General features: G+C 39.4%; 1 protein-coding gene across 1 annotated transcript in view; it reads right to left on the bottom strand.

Annotated features, from left to right (window-relative positions):
• The window catches only part of LOC138365089 (uncharacterized), a 206,773-nt gene that overhangs the window by 103,615 nt on the left and 80,909 nt on the right, over window positions 1–22,249 (bottom strand). Inside the window, exon 2 of the mRNA XM_069325199.1 lies at window positions 12,696–12,893. Coding sequence (XP_069181300.1) covers window positions 12,696–12,893 — 198 coding nt within the window. The remainder of the gene's footprint in view (window positions 1–12,695; window positions 12,894–22,249) is intronic.

Genomic DNA, 22,249 nt, shown 5'->3' with positions numbered 1-22,249 from the left:
CCTCCCATCCATCCTCTTAAGGTCGGCGATTTTCTTATCAAGGACCTCATCGATGGCTTTCAACCACAGGGGAGCTCCAAGGAGTGTGCTGTCTTCAGGTTTAGTTTTATGGATATTTGGCAGAAGACCCTCTATTCTCTCTACGATGCCCTGGTTGGAACATATTATTTCACATTTAGAAGGGTTCAGGGTGAGGCCTAAAACTGCACCTTGCTCCTGGATTTTTCTGATGTCCTCCAGGAGGGAGAATATATATATATATATATATATATATATATATATATATATATATATATATATATATATATATATATATATATATATATATATATATATATATATATATATATATATATATATATATATATATATATTGGTGTATACTGGCAGCAGGTTTTCTTTCAAACATGTTTCATTGAATATGACCGCATATTCTGTATTTATTATTTTCTGGTTTAGGGCTTCTATCCCTCTAACTATTTTCTTAGCATCAGGGCTTAATTGAAATAGGAGTTCTCCAAAACTCATTTTCGTACTTTTAAGGTGAAGAAAAGAAGTGATTTACTATAGAGTGTATTACACTTATTTGTATAATTTGCACGACGTTTCGAACCTCCATGGTTCATTCTCAAGTGAACAGATCTTACAATACTAGTTGATTTTATACCCGCATTAGGTCAGGTGATAATACAATGAAGGTGAAAACATGAGGGGATACATAAAGGATAAACATAGGGGCTGCAGAAGGCTTATTGGCCCATACGAGGCATCTCCTATCTAAACACAAAGATTAATCCAGTGTAATTGGCCTGTTATGTTGGACATTGTCTTCTGTGTTGGCATCGATATGTTCTTGTCTTGTCCTTACTCTCATGGTGGGTAGAGTAAATAGTTCCGTGATTTGGGTGTTCATGGTAGGTCGCTCTATTCTTATGTGAATTGCCTCAAGAATTTGTAATCTTCTTGAATCTAGGGTTTTGTCTAATATGCAAGTATTCTTGTTCAACATTTCTCTTGTTAGAGTAATGTCATGGGCTTGTCTCATGTGATTCCTAGGGGCACCAGATTGAAGATGGCATGTCAAACGCCTCGTCAGCTTGGTCGACGTCATACCTATGTACTTACATTGAAGGTTACATCCTTCGTGGGGGCAAGTGTACATGTATACAACGCTTGACTGCTGTAGAGGGTTCTCCGTCGGCTTCGGGCTGTTTTTGATAAGGAGTTCGGAAGTCTTCTTGGTTTTGTAGAATATTATCAGGTTTATGTTTTGGTTAGGAGTAGTGCTTTTTACTCCTTTACGGATTATTTCTTTCATTATTCTTTCCTCTTTTATATGTTCACTGTGCATGGTTGATTTGTAATATAATTTTATTGGGGGTGTTGTGGTTTCTGTTCTAGGTTCTGAATTATACCAACGGTCCAAGTGTCTTCTTATAGCAGCGTTTATTTCCGCGTTGCTATATCCGTTGTTCACCAATACCTGAGTTACTCTTTCAAACTCTCTACTCACGTTGCTCCATTCAGAGCAGTGGGTAAGCGCTCGACGAATATAAGCATTGAGAACACTGGCTTTGTATCTTTGGGGGCACTCACTTCTACCGTTCAGGCATAATCCTATGTTGGTGGGCTTGGTATATACGTTGGTGCTTAAAGAGGTTCCTGTTTTTGTTATTAGTACATCCAAGAATGGCAGACTGTTATTTTCACTATTTTCATGTATAAATCGGAGTACTGACTCTCTCTCTAGGTGTCTTTTTAGGTCAATTAGTTCATCTGAGTCTTTTACTATTACGAATATGTCATCTACTTAACGGCAGTATACAGTTGGTTTTTGTCTGCTACTGAAGACCCTATCTTCGATGGTTCCCATATAAAAATTAGCAAATAAAACTCCTAAGGGGGAGCCCATTGCTACTCTGTCTATTTGTAAATACATGTCTCCTTGTGGACTGATGAAAGGGGCTTCCTTTGTACATGCTTCGAGAAGACTTTTCAAGTGTGGCTCAGGTATGTCTAATTTGGGCGTGCTCTCGTCTCTGTATACTCTGTCTAGTATCATTCCTATGGTTGTGTCGACTGGGACGTTGGTAAAAAGGGATTCAACGTCCAGGGAAGCGATGATTCCATCGGGCTGGGTAGATTTGATCAATTCTAGGAAATCTGCTGATGATTGTAGACTAAACTTACTTGGAGTGTATGGAGTTAGGAGTTCATTGAGTTTCTTTGCCAGGTGATAAGTTGGGGTTGATATTTGGCTGATTATAGGGCGTAGTGGGTTACCTGGTTTATGCGTCTTAACATTGCCGTAGGCATATCCTAAGCCATAGTCGCCTTGAAGTTTATTGGAATGCACACTACCTTTCTTTGCGTTGATTGCTGTAATTGTTTTGTTTACTTTCCGCTTAAGGTCTTCTACGGGGTTCCTCGTGATTCGTTGAAATTTGGAGTCGTCACTTAGGATGTCGCTAATTTTGTTCATGTATTCATGGGTAGGAATACTTCTTTTCTTCACCTTAAAAGTACGAAAATGAGTTTTGGAGAACTCCTATTTCAATTAAGCCCTGATGCTAAGAAAATAGTTAGAGGGATAGAAGCCCTAAACCAGAAAATATATATATATATATATATATATATATATATATATATATATATATATATATATATATATATATATATATATATATATATATATATTCCAAGGGGTTGTCATAGCCAGGGGGTGGTAATGGGGGACGAGCTCCCATGACCTATAAAATGCTCCTATACGGCATGCGTCTCAAATAGCCTCTGACAACCAAGTCCAACTCCTGGCCTGCACGGGTGGCTTAGTCTAAGTCCGGCGGAACTGCTTTTACCGACAGGAGAAGGGGCGAGGGCGTGCCTCTGGCGCCTTAAAACCAGCTGCTCCGGGTAGATGGGACTCGATAACCTGGGAAGGCAGCCCATCTAGGGGAAGGAAAACCCTGATTTTAAACCTCCGCTGCCTTGCGGCCATACCCCTTTTTTGGGAAGGCTTCAGGAGTCAACCTCGAGAAAAAATCCGGAGTTGGAGCCCCTAAGGCAGTTCGTTGTTGACGTCGACCTCGTTCTGGCAGCTCCTGCGACGTTGCTGGAACCATGCGTATTGGCATTTGCCTTTCTATTGGATAATTTCAGCAACGTGGAGAGGGGGGGACCTGCTGTATGGGTAACAGCTTCTCCTCCATATCTACCTACCCAGGCTTTGCGCCCTGGAGAGGACACTCCAGCTTCGCCTCACAGCGTCGAACCAACACGGGACGCGACAGTCTACCGGTTTTAAGTCTTCTGCTCGACTGGCGAAGAGTGCGACGCCAGGGGTTGCTTCCGACGGTGGGAAGGGTCATCGCGCCCCACTGGGCAGCTACCGCCCGCCTCAAGCTGGGCAAACCCCAGCCAATAAGGTGTTGCCTCGCCACGGTCCGTTAACCTCACTGGGTGCGTGGGGTTTAGGGTGAAAACTGACAAGCGGCCCGACAACTTTGCACCAAGCAATACCAAACCAAAGAAGAAAATATCAACTGCCCTAAAGCTGGGCACATGGAACGTCAGGACACTGACACCAGGTTTCTCTGACGACCTGCAAGAAATCAATGACGCCCGAAAAACAGCAATCATCGATAGGGAGCTGAGCAAGCTGCAGATGGATATTGTTGCTCTCCAAGAGACCAGGCTCCCAGGATCAGGATCTGTGAGAGAGAGGACCTTCTCTTTCTTCTGGCAAGGAAAACCTCCAGATGAGACCAGAGAACATGGTGTGGGTTTTGGCGTCAGGAATGCACTGTTGGGACACATTATGTCACCGATGGGGGAAACCGAACGAATTATGTCTCTGCAACTGTACTCCCAAACAGGACCAGTCAATGTAATTAGTGCATATGCACCAACCCTGACTTCTCCAGCAGAGGCAAAGGAAAAATTCTACGATGACCTCAACAGAGTCATAGCGAGAATCCCTGCAAAGGAGCCACTGTTCATCCTCGGCGACTTCAACGCCAGAGTGGGTGCCGAGCACAACATTTGGCCCACTTGCCTGGGTCAATTCGGCATAGGATGGATGAATGAAAATGGGCAACGTCTGCTAGAACTCTGCTGCCTTCATGGTCTTTGTGTCACCAACACGTTCTTCGGCACAAAGCCTCAACACCGAGTATCTTGGAGACACCCCAGATCCAAGCACTGGCACCAGCTTGACCTGATTCTTACCAGGCGTGCAAGTCTACCCAGCGTCAAGATTACGCGTAGCTACCAGAGTGCTGTCTGTGACACCGACCACTCCCTGGTATGTAGCAGGGTCAAGATGCAACAAAAGAAGATTCATCACTCGAAAAAGGCGGGCAGACCTCGCATCGACACCACCAAGACCCGCAACCAGGACAAGGTGGAAGATTTTGCACGCGTGCTCGAGGAAGCTCTCCCTGGCCCAGCTGGGGTCACTGCCTGTAAAAGATGGGAGCACTTCAGAGACGCTGTGTTCAACGCTGCCATTTCCACCTTTGGCAAGAAGACCAGCAGGTCGGCAGACTGGTTCGAGGCTCACTCGGAAGAGATGACACCTGTAATCGAAGAGAAGAGAAACGCCTTGGCAGCCTACAAAGCCTGCCCAAGTCAGCGCAACTTACAGATCCTTCGGGCCGTCCGCTGCAAAGTGCAGCAGAGCGCCAGGCGATGTGCCAACAACTATTGGCTCCAGCTCTGCTCCCAGATACAGACTGCAGCGGATACAGGCAAAGTAAGGGGAATGTATGACGGCATCAAGCAGGCCCTCGGCCCAATCCAGAGGAAGACCGCTCCTCTGAAATCTGCCACTGGTGAGGTGATCCAGGACCAGACACTGCAGCTGAAGCGCTGGGTCGAGCACTACTCTGAGCTATACGCCAGGGACAATGTGGTCACCGAAGATGCCCTGAGCGCCATTGAGTGTCTACCTGTGTTAATGGAGCTCGACAGCGAACCGACCCTGGAAGAACTCAGCGATGCCCTAGACTCCCTTGCTTCTGGTAAAGCTCCTGGCAAAGATGGCATTCCTGCTGAGACCTTGAAGTGCTGCAGAGGTAGCCTGCTCATGGAGCTGCATGAAATTCTCTGCCTCTGCTGGGAAGAAGGAGAGGTGCCACAGGACATGAGGGATGCCAACATCGTCACACTGTATAAGAATAAAGGTGACAGGGGCGACTGCAACAACTACCGTGGAATCTCCCTCCTCAGTATTGTCGGAAAGCTGTTTGCTCGAGTCGCATTGAAGAGGCTCCAAGTACTTGCAGAGAGAGTCTATCCAGAATCACAATGCGGATTCAGAGCTGGCAGGTCCACCATCGACATGGTCTTTTCCCTCAGACAACTGCAGGAGAAATGCAGGGAACAGAAGCAGCCACTCTTCGTAGCCTTCATAGATCTGACGAAGGCCTTCGACCTCGTCAGCAGGGATGGCCTGTTCAAGATCCTCCCCAAGATCGGATGCCCACCCAGGCTCCTCAGCATCATCAGATCTTTCCATGAGAACATGAGGGGCACCGTGGTCTTTGATGGCCTAACATCAGACGCCTTTGACATCCGAAGTGGAGTAAAGCAGGGCTGCGTACTGGCTCCAACCCTATTCGGGATTTTCTTCGCAGTTATGCTGCGGCACGCCTTCGGATCTGTCACGGAAGGCACTTACCTCCGGACCAGGTCGGATGGAAAGCTCTTTAACCTCGCCAGGCTGAGAGCCAAGACAAAGGTTCGGCTGAGGTGTCTGCGCGACTTCCTTTTTGCCGACGACGCAGCAGTCACTGCCCACTCAGCTGAAGACCTCCAACGGCTCATAACCCGCTTCAGCGAGGCCTCTCAGGCTTTCGGACTCACCATCAGTCTGAAGAAAACACAAGTCATGGGACAAGGAGTGGACTCCCCACCTGACATCGGCATCTCTGATTCCAAACTGGAAGTCGTTCACGACTTCGTGTACCTGGGCTCCACAATCTCTGACTCCCTCTCTCTTGATACGGAGCTAAACAAACGCATCGGTAAGGCATCTACTACCATGTCCAGACTGACAAAGAGAGTGTGGACCAACAATAGGCTAACTGAGTATACTAAGATTCAGGTTTACAGAGCCTGTGTCCTGAGCACTCTCCTTTATGGCAGTGAGTCTTGGACACTCCGCGCCCGTCAGGAAAGACAGCTGAATGCCTACCACATGCGCTGCCTTCGACACATCTTGGATATCACCTGGCAGGACAAGGTGACAAACAACAACGTCTTGGGGAGAGCAAGAATCACCAGCATGTACACAATGCTGAAACAGAGACGAATGCGCTGGCTCGGGCACGCTGTGCGAATGGGCGACGGCAGGATCCCCAAGGATCTCCTGTACGGAGAGGTGATGCAGGGAAAGCGTCCAACAGGCAAGCCCCAGCTACGGTACAAAGACGTATGCAAGAGGGACCTGAAAGCCATGGACGTCGATCTAGCTATATGGGAGACACAGGCTGCAGACCGTTCAGCCTGGAGGCAGTCTGTTCAAAGAGGTCTCTCCAAGTTCGAGGAGTCACTTGCCAAGGAATCGGAGGCAAAGAGACAGAGAAGGAAAGCCGGTAGCCAGGAAGACAGACCAGAATCGGACTTCGTTTGTGCTCGGTGTGGGAAGGACTGCCACTCTCGGATTGGCCTCATCAGTCACACCAGACGCTGCACCAGAATTGACAACTAGGGCGCAACTCCATAGTCTCCCGAGACTGAAGGATGCCTACTAGTATATTTGGTAGCAGTCTTTCTTGTTGTGATGGAAAAAAGAAGTGTAGGTGTTCGGCAGTCCTCCCAATAGCTGGTGTCAATGCCTGTCACATTTAAAAAAAAGATGATGACTGCGTAGCTGTTGTGTCCTGTGGCAAAGTAAGGCAAAACAAGCAAAACAAATAGTATGAACAATGAAACTTTAATTAAATTTAAAACAAATTATAAATAAGACAATTCCTTGGCTATGTACAGTGCAAACTCACAATATTCAAAAAGTAACATAAAACAATATAGTGGTGACGTTACTCTATAATGGATAAAGACAAAATGAAATTAACAGGTGCTGAGAATAAAGCGCTGGCTGAGAACATCCACTAATAGACAGAGCGTATATCAGATGGTTGTTTCAGCTTGAGAGCACAGTATATTCTAACGCCAATGGCTGGTGCAGGCCCAGACATCGGCTAGGTAGATGGCGCTGAGGTGCAGAAGTGCAGTGGTGCAGACGTTGATTCACCAATCAGAAGCGGGCAGGCTGGAAATGCTAGTTTGGTGATTGGCGACGAAGGAGGGGGGAGGTGGAGAGCGAGTGTGATACATTTGCACCTGGCAAAACGTATTTGACCAAATATGTACTACACTTTCTTGTAGTATCTAGATGTTGTAGATGTACTGAAGTAACATGGCGATAGGAAAGAGCAGGCTAAATCTCTCTTGAAGGAGATTATCGTAAGATTGTAAACATATATTATTAAATATGAACGAAAAAGTAAGACTAATAATTCTAACACGAATTTTCTCAATATTTCTTATGTTTCTTTTCACTGTCGATGGTAATTGAAAAATCAATTCTCCGAAATTCATTTTTATTTCTAGTATGATGCGACATTGAACGCGTTTCATAACAACATTTTCAAAGACTTTAGTTTACACACACACACAACTATAACCTGTAAACACTAAACAGAGTTCTATGCTATCATTTAAACAGCTTTCATCTTATATACCAGCATGTCCTCCCCATCATCCACCACTCCACTGTCCCCTTGTCCTCTTAACCATTCCCCCACTCCACCGTCCCCTCGTCCTCTCCACCATCTCCCCCCCCTTCCCTTCGTCCTCCCTACCATTTCCCCTCTAACCAGTCCCCTCGTCCTCCCCATCATTCCCCACTTCCCTGTCCTCTTTTCCTCCCCCACCAATCTCCATTCCCCTGTCCCCTCGTCCCCACCATCATTAACTCCCCCATCCCCTCGTCCCACCATCATTAACTCCCCCGTCCCCTCGTCCTCCTCACCATCCCCCACTCATGTCCCCTCGTCCACTCCACCATTCCCCACTCCCTCGTCTGATGCATTCCCAAATGAGCTGATGTTCTCATCAGAAAATATGGAACATCAAATGATCTGATGTTCCCATCACTGAAGTATAAGAAAAACAATTAAAAAACGAAATGAAAAAAATTAAAAATATAAAAATAAACTATACTCTCGAAATAAACGGTATGGTAAACAACAAAGCTCAATTTCAATGCAATGTCAATCAAAATAATTTAATCAACATGAAATTAATTCGAAAGCTATGAAAATTAAATTTATGAATGAAATCGGAAACATTCAAATGGAATCGAAACATATTTAGTATAGCGTGAGTTGCTCCTACATACAACAGATGACTCTGTTTTTGTAAAAAACATGTTTAACCTGTCACAGGTGTGTGGCATCTATACTTATACTTACGAAATGAACAGTATGGTAAACAACATAGCTCAGTTCCAATGTAATGTCACACAAAAAAATTAATCTAAATTAAAATAAATCGAAATGTATGAAAATTTAATTTGTCAATGCAATCGAAGACATTGAAATTCAATCATAACATATTTAGAATAGTGTATGTGGCTCTTACGTGCAACAGATGGGGCTATTTCTTAAAAAAAGAAAAATATTTTTACCTGTCACAGGTGTTGCATTTATACTTATACTTATGAAATGAACAGTATGGTAAAGAACACTGCTTAATTCCAACACTATGTCACACAAAATAATTCAATTAAAATTTAAATAAATCGAAATCCACGAAAATTCAATTAATTACTGTAATCGAAAACATTGAAATGGAATTCGTAACATATTTATTATTGTGTGTGTGTTGCTATTAAGTGTAACAGATGGCGCAGTTTAAAAAAAAAAATGTTTTTATCTGTCACAGGCGTGGCATCTATATAGTAGGTATATAAAAACATGCACATATTCGAATGGAACGTTGTGTCAGAATTTCAAAGCAATCAGTGAAGAACTTTGGGAGATTACAGCATGAGTTGCTCTTACATCCAACAGATAGCGCTGTTTATCAAAAAAAACATGTTTTTTTCCTGTCACAGGTAAGCCATGTATATAGTAGGTATATAAAAACACTCGCCTATTCGAATGCAACGTCGTGTCAAAATTTCAAAGCAATCAGTAAAGAGGTTTCGAAGATTTCTCTCGCATGAAAAACACAGTTTTTCAGAAAAAGCATGTTTTTTTTCTGTCACAGATGTGTTATCAATATGGTATGTACATAAAAACCCGCTCGGATGCGAATGGAACATTGTGTGAAAATTTCAAAGCAATCTGTGAAGATCTTTCGGAGATTAGCGATTTTGAACTAACGAACATTTCTGGTTTTTATTTATATAGATATACAATTTTAAAGTAAAAAAATCAGTTTACACATTGCAGTCTATCACATGAATGCTTCTATGTTCATTACATAAGCTATATACCAAATTTATTTTATACAGTGATACAATCACAGCTCATTATAAATCCCGTGAACAAGTTTCAGTATAAATCCCGTGTACCCGTTTTATTATAAATCCCGTGTACCCGTTTTATTATAAATCCCGTGTACCCGTTTTATTATAAATCCCGTGTACCCGTTTCATTATAAATTCCCAGAACAAGTTTCATTATAAATATCGTGAACAAGTTTCATTATAAATCCTGTAAACCCGTTTCATTATAAATCCCATAAACCTGTTACATTAAAAATCAGCTGAACCAGTTTCATTATAAATCCGTGAGCCAGTTCTATTATTAATCCCGAGAACCAATTTCATTATAAATCCGTGAGTCAGTTCTATTATTAATCCCGAGAACCAATTTCAATATAAATCCCCTGAACCACTTTAATTATAAATCCGGTGAACCAGTTTCATTTTAAATCCCGTGAATCACTCTTCATTATAAATCCCATGAACCAGTATAATTATAAATCCTGTGAACCAGTTTCATTATATACCCGTGAACCAGTTCAATTATGAATCTTGTGAATGAGCTTCGTTATAAATCCCATGACGTAGTTTCATTATAAATCCGATGAACCGTTTCACTATAAATCCCTTGAACCAGTGTAATTAATAATCCAGTGAACCAGTATCATTTAAAAAGCCGTCAACCAGTTTAATTATATATCCCGTGAATCAGTTTCATTATAAATCATCGAACTAGTTTCGTTATAAATCCCTTGAACCAGTTTCATTAAAATTCCCAAGAACCAGTTTAGTTCTAAATCCTGTGAACCAGTTTCATTATAAATCATGTGAACCATTTTCAATATAAATTCCATGAACCAGTTGCATTATAAATCACATGAACCAGTTTAATTATAAATACCGTTAACTAGTTTCATTATAAATACCATGAACCCGTTTCCTTTAAATCCCATGAACCAGTTTCATTATAAAACCCATGAGCCATTTTCATTATAAATCCAGTGAACCAGATTCATTATAAATTCCATGAACCAGTTTTTTTTATAAATCTCATGACCCAGTTCCATCATAAATTCTGTTAACCAGTTTCATTATAAATTCCATGGACTAGTTTCATTATAAATCTCATGACCCAATTTCATTTATAAATTCTGTTAACCAGTTTCATTATAAATCCCATGAGCTAGTTTCATTATGAATCCCATGAACTAGTTTCAATATAAATTCCGTTAACCAGTTTCATTATAAATCCCATGAACCAGTTCTATGTAAATCCCATGAACCAGTTTCCTTTAAATCCCATGAACCGGTTTCATTATAAAACCCATGAGTTAGTTTCATTATAAATCCAATGAACCAGTTTCGTTATAAATCCTCTCTCTTTCAAGTTTTATCAAAGATGCTCATCCATGTCTTATCTCCCACCTAGTCACTTATAATGACAGTTGCTTGCACTATTAAATTTTCCTGATTCGTCACTATGGTCAGGTGGGGAGTAACTCTCACTGTGAGGGTAGACCTACCTCAGGAAGGTACCTGGGGGATCATAACAGTAACTGCTCTCAGTATTAGCACCAAGTGGTCTTGTCACCACCTCAACTCACCAAGTAGTTGCTCTCATTATTCAACCAATTTATGCCAAGCCAATCACTTATTTGGGTTTCTTAACCCACCATACTATTTAAACATCATATATACCACTGACATTAATTTGTTTATTGTCCTTTTCTTCAATATCACTATAAACTATAATTTTGCATATTTCTTGGAACTAGAAATAGAGTTGCAAGAGAGTTGCAAGTTTGCAACTCTCATTCCCTCTTTTGGAGCCTTGTGAAGTTTGTGTAAATACCACCACTTGTTCAGCACTAGCATGCAATCAGACAATCTTCCAGATATTCATTTTACTGCTCTGTTATCGCACAAGTCTTTCAAGCAATCAGTGAATTAATTACATACTTTACTTAAATTTCAAAATTATCCCTGTGTTATGAAGTTTAAACAATATTTATGTAGTACTTAACTCCCTTAAATTTCGTTAGTATACCTTATATTTTTTTTAATTCATTAAATCATTATGAGGCCCAAATCCAAATTTACATTTTAGTTTACCCATTAAAAATGTTATATAACATCTTGGTTTATAGACAAACACTTTGAATTGTAAAGCGAGACATTATTCATTGTCACATTTCATTATCAGTTACACTCCTTCCGTACCTCTCATATTTACTTTCACCCCTTTTTCGTATAATATTTGTTTCATTCAACTTATCATTATTAGTTTCTCTTATCTCTGTTACACATTAACCAAGAACCCGGAACTTTCCTTTCATAAAACTTTTGCCAAATAAATATTAAAGATAATGTTTATACAAGTTTTCTCAGCAGTCAAATACAACTTTTAAAATAGCACTAATCGTCATAAGAGAATCAGTAGCAGATATTAGGGGGGAGTCGAACCTGCACATTCAGTACTCCCAAGCACACGCCTTAAATCACGAGGACACAAAATGCTACAAAAGTAGCAGAACCTGGAATTCAACTCAACCCTCTCGATTCCAGAGACATTTTCTGGTGCAAAAACATGATTTTAAACATTACTCCCATTCACTTTGGCACCCAGTGTGCAGGATCGAATCCTCCTCAAGGCTCTTATATATTTTCTCAATCATACATCAGGTTAATATGATTTTTTTGTGCATTTGAAGAGAAGTGTTAAGGCAGAACTCGTAGACAACAGCTGCAGTGTATGAGGGATTTGTGTAAAACCTTGGTTTGGATCAGAAGATGCCTCAGAAGACCTAGAAAATTCAGTTGAATCCCAGGTTACATTACTTATGTAGCATATCATGGCCAAGTAATTTAAGAAGTGTGCTTGGAAGTACCTGGTGTGCAGGTTCGAATCCCCTTAATGGCTCCTTCTGATTTTCTCATTGATGCATCATGTTAACGTGTTTTTTTCTGTGCACTTGTTTTCATCATACGACTATTTGATCAACTGATGTAATCAAGAGTAAAATATTTTGTCTGGTGAGAGTAAATTTCAGGAACATTTCTGTGTAAAACCATAGTTTATAAGAACGGATTCACATGAAATTTTCATGTGGTTAACTCTAATGTTGCTGTTTATCTACAGATTTAACAAGCCATCGGTTACAGGCACCCAAACTAGGATATGTTAGTGAAAGAAACTTACCTCAGCCTCTGTGCTGTTTGTGGATAAAGTAGGCTTTGGGAGAGAGTCAGCCGTGATGATGGAGTTCAGCATTATCCCAATCAGACGCCTTGTTGACTTTTCTCTCGCACCCACCGACAGCCCAGATTCCAAACATGTCCGGATGAACTGACGATCCATATTCAACTTGGTTTCTGGGCTGAAACCCAGGCCTAAAGTCTGTAATAATTCAGGCTATGTAAAATAAATACAGAAATTATTTAGTACTAATAAACTTTGAACATTAATTAAACATGATCTATATGCACTTTCGAAAATATTAATCACTAATATGTGAGTTATCTTTATAATTTCCTTACCCAACCACACTCATAGTGTAAGCTCACGAACAGTAACAGTTTACTGTCTCAAACCGCAGGTCACACAAACAGCAGTCTGTAACTCTAACCACTGAGCAACCAGCACTCCTTAATAAGGAAGAATTCCAATGACACCAATTCCAATTTCTGCTCTCCAACTGAAATTTTAGACTATTTCAAAGAATGCCCCAAAGAATGAGGTGATTTGGTAAAATCTATGCCCAAGATTACTATCCGAGTGCCGGCGGTGGGGTGGTTCAAATAGCCTCGGCTATCACCTCATTTTGTCCGGTCGTGATGGTCAAGTGGATTAAGGCGTCTTGTACATACCAGTTGCGTTGCTCCTGGGAGTATGGGTTCGAGTCACTTCTGGGGTGTGAGTTTTCAGTTGCATATTGTCCTGGGGACCATTCAGGCTTATTCACATTTGTGTTCCTCACGTGTGCCCCAAAGAATGAGGTGATTTGGTAAAATGCTATGCCCAAGATTACTATCCGAGTGCCGGCGGTGGGGTGGTTCAAATAGCCTCGGCTATCACCTCATTTTGTCCGGTCGTGATGGTCAAGTGGATTAAGGCGTCTTGTACATACCAGTTGCGTTGCTCCTGGGAGTATGGGTTCGAGTCACTTCTGGGGTGTGAGTTTTCAGTTGCATATTGTCCTAAGGACCATTCAGGCTTGTTCGCATTTGTGTTCCTCACCTGTGCCCCAAAGAATGAGGTGATTTGGTAAAATGCTATGCCCAAGATTACTATCCGAGTGCCGGCGGTGGGGTGGTTCAAATAGCCTCGGATATCACCTCATTTTGTTCGGTCGTGATGGTCAAGTGGATTAAGGCGTCTTGCACATACCAGTTGCGTTGCTCCTGGGAGTATGGGTTCGAGTCACTTCTGGGGTGTGAGTTTTCAGTTGCATATTGTCCTGGGGACCATTCAGGCTTGTTCGCATTTGTGTTCCTCACGTGTGCCCTAAAGAATGAGGTGATTTGGTAAAATGCTATGCCCAAGATTACTATCCGAGTGCCGGCGGTGGGGTGGTTCAAATAGCCTCGGCTATCACCTCATTTTGTCCGGTCGTGATGGTCAAGTGGATTAAGGCGTCTTGTACATACCAGTTGCGTTGCTCCTGGGAGTATGGGTTCGAGTCACTTCTGGGGTGTGAGTTTTCAGTTGCATATTGTCCTGGGGACCATTCAGGCTTGTTCGCATTTGTGTTCCTCACGTGTGCCCCAAAGAATGAGGTGATTTGGTAAAATGCTATGCCCAAGATTACTATCCGAGTGCCGGCGGTGGGGTGGTTCAAATAGCCTCGGCTATCACCTCATTTTGTCCGGTCGTGATGGTCAAGTGGATTAAGGCGTCTTGTACATACCAGTTGCGTTGCTCCTGGGAGTATGGGTTCGAGTCACTTCTGGGGTGTGAGTTTTCAGTTGCATATTGTCCTGGGGACCATTCAGGCTTGTTCGCATTTGGGTTCCTCACGTGTGCCCCAAAGAATGAGGTGATTTGGTAAAATGCTATGCCCAAGATTACTATCCGAGTGCCGGCGGTGGGGTGGTTCAAATAGCCTCGGCTATCACCTCATTTTGTACGGTCGTGATGGTCAAGTGGATTAAGGCGTCTTGTACATACCAGTTGCATTGCTCCTGAGAGTATGGGTTCGAGTCACTTCTGGGGTGTGAGTTTTCAGTTATATATATATATATATATATATATATATATATATATATATATATATATATATATATATATATATATATATATATTTATATATATATATATATATATATATATATATATATATATATATATTTATATATATATATATATATTTATATATATATATATATATTTTTATATATATATATATATATATATATATATATATATATATATACATATATATATATATATATATATATATATATATATATATATATATATATATATATATATATATATATATATATATATATGTCGTACCTAGAACGCACTTCTCAGCCTACTATGCAAGGCCCGATTTGCAAATTAAGCCAAGTTTTCCTGAATTAATATATTTCCTCTAATTTTTTTCTTATGAAATGATAAAGCTACACATTTCATTATGTATGAGGTCAATTTTTTTTTATTGGAGTTAAAATTAACGTAGATATATGACCGAACCTAACCAACCCTACCTAACCTAACCTAACCTATCTTTATAGGTTAGGTTTGGTTAGGTAGCCGAAAAAGTTAGGTTAGGTTAGGTTAGGTAGGTTAGGTAGTCGAAAAACAAATAATTCATGAAAACTTGTCTTATTAGGCAAATCGTGACTTGCATAGTAGGCTGAGAAGTGCGTTCTGGCTACTAGGTACGACATATATATATATATATATATATATATATATATATATATATATATATATATATATATATATATATATATATATATATATATATATATATATATATAATATATATATATATATATATATATATATATATATATATATATATAAATATATATATATATATATATATATATATATATATATATATATATATATATAGCTGAAAACTCACACCCCAGAAGTGACTCGAACCCATACTCCCAGAAGCAACGCAACTGGTATGTACAAGACGCCTTAATCCACTTGACCATCACGACCGGACAAAATGAGGTGATAGCCTAAGCTATTTGAACCACCCCACCGCCGGCACTCGGATAGTAATCTTGGGCATAGCATTTTACCAAATCACCTCATTCTTTGGGGCACACGTGAGGAACACAAAGGCTTGTTCGCATATATATATATATATATATATATATATATATATATATATATATATATATATATATATATATATATATATATATATATATATATATATATTTATATATATATATATATATATATATATATATATATATATATATATATTTAGTTGCATATTGTCCTAGGGACCATTCAGGCTTGTTCGCATATATATATATATATATATATATATATATATATATATATATATATATATATATATATATATATATATATATATATATATATATATATATATATATATTTATATATAGTAGGGCAAATTGAGACTAGAATCATGCACAACACCTGAAAAGGTGAGCCCACTGGGCTCCTGCTCAGGAATTAAACGTTGCTCTAGTCTCAAGGGGTCCCGAGGAGGGGGGGTGGTTTGTATCCCGGGAGTGCACGTATGTGGACTTGAGGCACGTGGTGGATCGCGAGGGAGTGTCTCTGCGCTTGGGTATGGTCTCGCAGGGGGTTGTAGGTCGCAGGGCATTAAAGGGATAAGTATAGGAATAGATGTGCAGGAGGATTGGTTGTAAGATGAAAGTGTATGTGTTAGTATCATATAGTTATTCATCATAAAAAGATTTATAGTTAAATAATATTAGTATGTAGGATAACTATTAAATAGTATGTAGGTTACTATTAAATAATAATAGTAACTGTGTATGGAAGCTGACTCCATACACAGTTTCCAGTGTAGATATGATAGAGCCCAATATGCTCAGGAACCTCTTTGAGGCGGGACCAAAGAGCCAGAACTCAACCAGAACTTGTTGGGCGAGTTAGGAGTGAGGAACTAATACAGAAATTCAAGACAGCAATAGAATTAGTTAAGAGCAAGGTAGCAATCCCGATCATATGTGGCATTCTTCCAAGAAAGGGAGTGGGAAATGAATGGATGTCGAGGGCAATTGGTGTCAATTGCCGGCTGGAAATATATTGCAAATCTAATGCAATATCTTTCATAGACAACTGGGAACACTTCTATGGAAGAAATGAAATGTATGCTAGGGATGGGGTGCATCTATCGAGGGCTGGGGTTGTTGCTGTTGTTGCGAACTCGTTCGAACCAGTGGTTAGAGGAGTATGTTTGGATTAAAACTGTTAGTAGATAGTGATATGGGAATTGATTTTGAGGAAGGAGGTAATAAAAGTATGTGTTTGGGGGAGAAAGAAATTGACAAAATGATCAGGGAAATTGAAGGGTCTCAAAATAACAATTCACTTAGGGTATATTACACTAACAGTAGAAGTCTAAGAAATAAAATAAACGAATTAAATGCTCTTGTCTGCACAGAAAAAATATATATTATCGCGCTTACCGAAACGTGGATGAATGTAGAAAATAGAGAACTATAAGCTGAATATCAAATAAATGGATTTAACCTATTTCACACAGATAGATATATTAGACGAGGAGGGGGAGTAGCCATATACGTTAGGGACAATTTGAAATGTAGTCTCAAAGAGGGAATCAAATCTGAGCCACACACGGAAACTATTTGGATAGAATTAAACGAAAAAGCAAATAACATTATAATAGGAGTTATATATAGGCCACCAAATTTAGACAGAATGAAAGCAAAGCATCTATGGGATGAAATATCTAGAGCATCTAGATCTAACAGTATTTATGTCATGGGTGACTTTAATTTTAGTGGAATAAACTGGTTGAACAAAACAGGTAATAATGAAGCAGAAGATTTTGTAGAATTAATTGACGATTGCTTTCTTACGCAACACATTAAGGAACCAACGCGGGAAAATAATATTTTAGATTTAGTGTTAACTAACAGGGAAACACAAATTAAGGACATCGAAATAGGGAGTGAGCTAGGGAACATTGATCACAAAGTAATCAGATTTAGCATAGAATGGAATAGACCTGTAGGAGAAAATTCTGTTAAAGTGCCAGATTTTCGAAAAGCTGATTTCAATACCCTAAGAAATTTTTGGGGTCAAATAGATTGGAAAGTCTTGGGAATGGGGTGTGGGCCGGTCTTAGAGCTAGACATGAACCCAGCGATAGGTGACGTTAAAGGGGTTTTCGATGTGGACTCAAAATATAACATATTTAAAAATATTCTAAGCAAAGCCCAGGAATGCAGTATATCATATAAATTGAATAGGTCGAATACTAATGATCCAAAGTGGATAACAAAGGATCTGAAGAATCTTATAGGCAAAAAGAGAGCATGGTACAAAAGGATTAAGAATGAGGAGGTCAGTTTAGAACAGGAATTCATACAACTGGTTAGAAATACTTATAATGAAATAAGGAAAGCAAAAAGAAACTATGAAGTTCGCATAGCAGAGCAAGCAAAGACAAATTCTAAAGGGATTTTCCAATTATACCGGACAAAGATTAGGGACAGGATAGGTCCATTAAAAACTGAGACAGGTCAAATAACAGATAATGATGAAGAGCTGAGTAGTATTTTTAATAAATATTTTATATCTGTATTTACTGAAGAGGAACTTAACAATATGCCTTCAGCCGAACAAGTCTATGTGGGTGGGGACGAAGACAGGTTGACTAGTTTAGCAGTTAAGAACATTAGAACATAAGAAAAAAGGTAACTGCAGAAGGCCTATTGGCCCATACGAGGCAGCTCCTATTTAAAACCACCCAATCCCACTCATATACTTGTCCAACCCGCGCTTGAAACAATCAAGGGACCCCACCTCCACCACGTTACGCGGCAATTGGTTCCACAAATCAACAACCCTGTTACTGAACCAGTATTTACCCAAATCTTTCCTAAATCTAAACTTATCCAATTTATACCCATTGTTTCGTGTTCTGTCTTGTGTTGATATTTTTAATACCCTATTAATATCCCCACTGTTATGTCCATTCATCCACTTGTAAACCTCTATCATGTCACCCCTAACTCTTCGCGTTTCAAGTAAATGCAACTTAAGCTTTGTTAATCTTTCTCCATATGAAAGATTTCTAATTTGGGGAATTAACTTAGTCATCCTACGTTGGACACGTTCAAGTGAATTTATATCCATTCCACAATACAGCGAGCAAAACTGAACTGCATAATCTAAATGGGGCCTAACCAGAGCAAGATATAGCTTAAGAACCACACCAGGAGTCTTGTTACTAACGCTTCGATTAATAAATCCCAGTGTCCTATTCGCCTTATTTCGAACATTCATGCATTGATCCTTTTGTTTTAAATTCTTACTAATCATAACTCCCAGATCCCTTTCGCAATCCGACTTCGCTGTCTCAACACCATCTAGCTCGTATCTTGTAACTCTATCATCATTACCTAGCCTCAGAACTTTACATTTATCCGCATTAAACTGCATTTGCCAATCATTTGACCATTTCAAAACCCTATCTAGATCAACTTGAAGTGATAGTGAGTTCTCCTCCGAATTAATTTCCCTACCGATTTTCGTATCATCGGCAAATTGGCAAATGTTGCTACTCAAACCTGAATCTAAATCATTTATATATTTTATAAACAACAGAGGTCCCAGGACAGAGCCCTGGGGTACTCCACTAACAACATTATCCCACTCTGACTTAACCCCATTTATACTAACTCTCTGTTTCCTTTGGAATAGCCATGCCCTAATCCAAGTTAATATAGCACCCCAATACCATGAGCTTCTATTTTTTTAATTAGTCTTTCATGTGGCACTGTATCAAAAGCTTTGCTAAAGTCAAGGTACAAAACATCATAATCCTTACCACTATCAACTGCCTCAACTATGCTGGAATAAAAAGTTAGCAAATTTGTTAAACATGAACGGCCATTTGTAAAAACCATGTTGCGACTTATTAATTTATTGATGTTTTTCAAGATGGAGACGAATTGTATTTGCAATTATTGATTCAAGTAACTTTCCAACAATAGACGTTAGGCTAATTTGCCGATAGTTTGACGCAAGTGATCTATCTCCTTTCTTAAAAATTGGTACCACATTAGCTACCTTCCATGACTCTGGTACTCTGCCTGACTCTATTGATATATTAAATATGGTAGACAGTGGCTCGGAAAGCTCCTCTTTGCATTCTTTAAGCACCCTGGCAAACACTTCATCCGGCCCTGGGGATTTGTTTGGTTTTAGTTTTTCTAATTGTTTAATTACATCCTCCCTGATAACTGCTAAACTAGTCAACCTGTCTTCATCCCCACCCACATAGACTTGTTCGTCTGAAGGCATATTGTTAAGTTCTTCTTTAGTAAATACAGATATAAAAAAATTGTTAAAAATACTACTCATCTACTTGTCATTATACGTTATTTGACCTGTCTCAGATTTTAATGGACCTATCCTTTCCCTAGTCTTAGTTCGGTATAACTGAAAAAACCCTTTAGGATTTGACTTTGCTTGCTCTGCTATGCGAACTTCATAGTTTCTTTTTGCTTTCCTAATATCTTTTTTAACATTTCTAACCAGTTGTATGAATTCCTGTTCTAAACTGACTTCCCCATTCTTAATCCTTTTGTACTTACTTACAATTCACTTAGGATATATTACACTGACAGTAGAAGTCTAAGAAATAAAATTAATGAATTAAATGCTCTTGTTTCCACAGAAAAAATAGATATTATTGCACTTACCGAAACGTGGATGAACGTAGAAAATAGAGAACTATTAGCTGAATATCAGATAAATGGGTTTAAACTATTTCACACAGATAGATATATTAGACGAGAAGGGGGAGTAGCCATATATGTTAGGGACAATTTGAAATGTAGTCTCAAAGAGGGAATCAAAACTGAGCCACACACAGAAACTATTTGGATAGAATTAAACGAAAAAGCAAATAATATTATAATAGGAGTTATATATAGGCCACCAAATTTAGACAGAATGGAAGCAAAGCATCTATGGAATGAAATATCTAGAGCATCTAGATCTAACAGTATTCATGTCATGGGTGACTTTAATTTTAGTGGAATAAACTGGGTGAACAAAACAGGGAATAGTGAAGCAGAAGATTTTCTAGAATTAATTGACGATTGCTTTCTTACGCAACACATTAAGGAACCAACGCGGGAAAATAATATTTTAGATTTAGTGTTAACTAACAGGGAAACACAAATTAATGACATCGGAATAGGGAGTGAGCTAGGGAACAGTGATCACAAAGTAATCAGATTTAGCATAGAATGGAATAGACCTGTAGGAGAAAATTCTGTTAAAGTGCCAGATTTTCGAAAAGCTGATTTTAATAGCCTAAGAATTTTTTTGGGTCAAATAGATTGGAAACTCTTGGGTATGGGGTGTGGGCCGGTCTTAGAGCGAGACATGAACCCAGCGACAGGTGACGTAAAAAGGGATTTCGATGTGGATTTAATATATAACTTATTTAAGAATATTCTAAACAAAGCACAGGAACGTAGTATACCATACAAATTGAATAGGTCGAATACTAATGACCCAAAGTGGATAACAAATAATTTAAAAAACCTAATAGGTAAAAAAAGAGCTTGGTACAAAAGGATTAAGAATGGGGAAGTCAGGTTAGAACAGGAATTCATACAACTGGTTAGAAATGTTAAAAATGAGCTTAGGAAAGCAAAAAGAAACTATGAAGTTCGAATAGCAGAGCAAGCAAAGTCAAATCCTAAAGGTTTTTTTCAGTTATATCGAACTAAGACTAGGGAAAGGATAGGTCCATTAAAATCTGAGACAGGTCAAATAACGGATAATGACAAGGAGATGAGTAGTATTTTTAACAAATATTTTATATCTGTATTTACTAAAGAAGAACTTAACAATATGCCTTCAGCCGAACAAGTCTATGTGGTTGGGGATGAGGACAGGTTGACTAGTTTAGCAGTTACCAGGGAGGATGTAATTAAACAATTAGAAAAACTAAAACCAAACAAATCCCCAGGGCCGGATGAAGTGTTTGCCAGGGTGCTTAAAGAATGCAAAGAGGAGCTTTCCGAGCCACTGTCTACCATATTTAATAAATCAATAGAGTCAGGCAGAGTGCCAGAGTCATGGAAGGTAGCTAATGTGGTACCAATTTTTAAGAAAGGAGATAGATAACTTGCGTCAAACTATCGGCCAATTAGCCTAACGTCTATTGTGGGAAAGTTACTTGAATCAATAATTGCAAATACAATTCGTCTCCATCTTGAAAAACATAAATTAATAAATGAGTCGCAACATGGTTTTACAAATGGCCGTTCATGTTTAACAAATTTGCTAACTTTTTATTCCAGCATAGATGAGGCAGTTGATAGTGGTAAGGATTGTGATGTTGTGTACCTTGACTTTAGCAAAGCTTTTGATACAGTGCCACATGAAAGACTAATTAAAAAAATAGAAGCTCATGGTATTGGGGGTGCTATATAAACTTGGATTAGGGCATGGCTATTCCAAGGGAAACAGAGAGTTAGTATAAATGGGGTTAAGTCAGAGTGGGATAA

The sequence above is a fragment of the Procambarus clarkii genome, chromosome 15, assembly GCF_040958095.1.
Source record: "Procambarus clarkii isolate CNS0578487 chromosome 15, FALCON_Pclarkii_2.0, whole genome shotgun sequence".
Taxonomy (NCBI): domain Eukaryota; kingdom Metazoa; phylum Arthropoda; class Malacostraca; order Decapoda; family Cambaridae; genus Procambarus; species Procambarus clarkii.
Note: the sequence above shows the minus strand (reverse complement) of the source record. Positions and strands in the feature narration are given on the sequence as shown.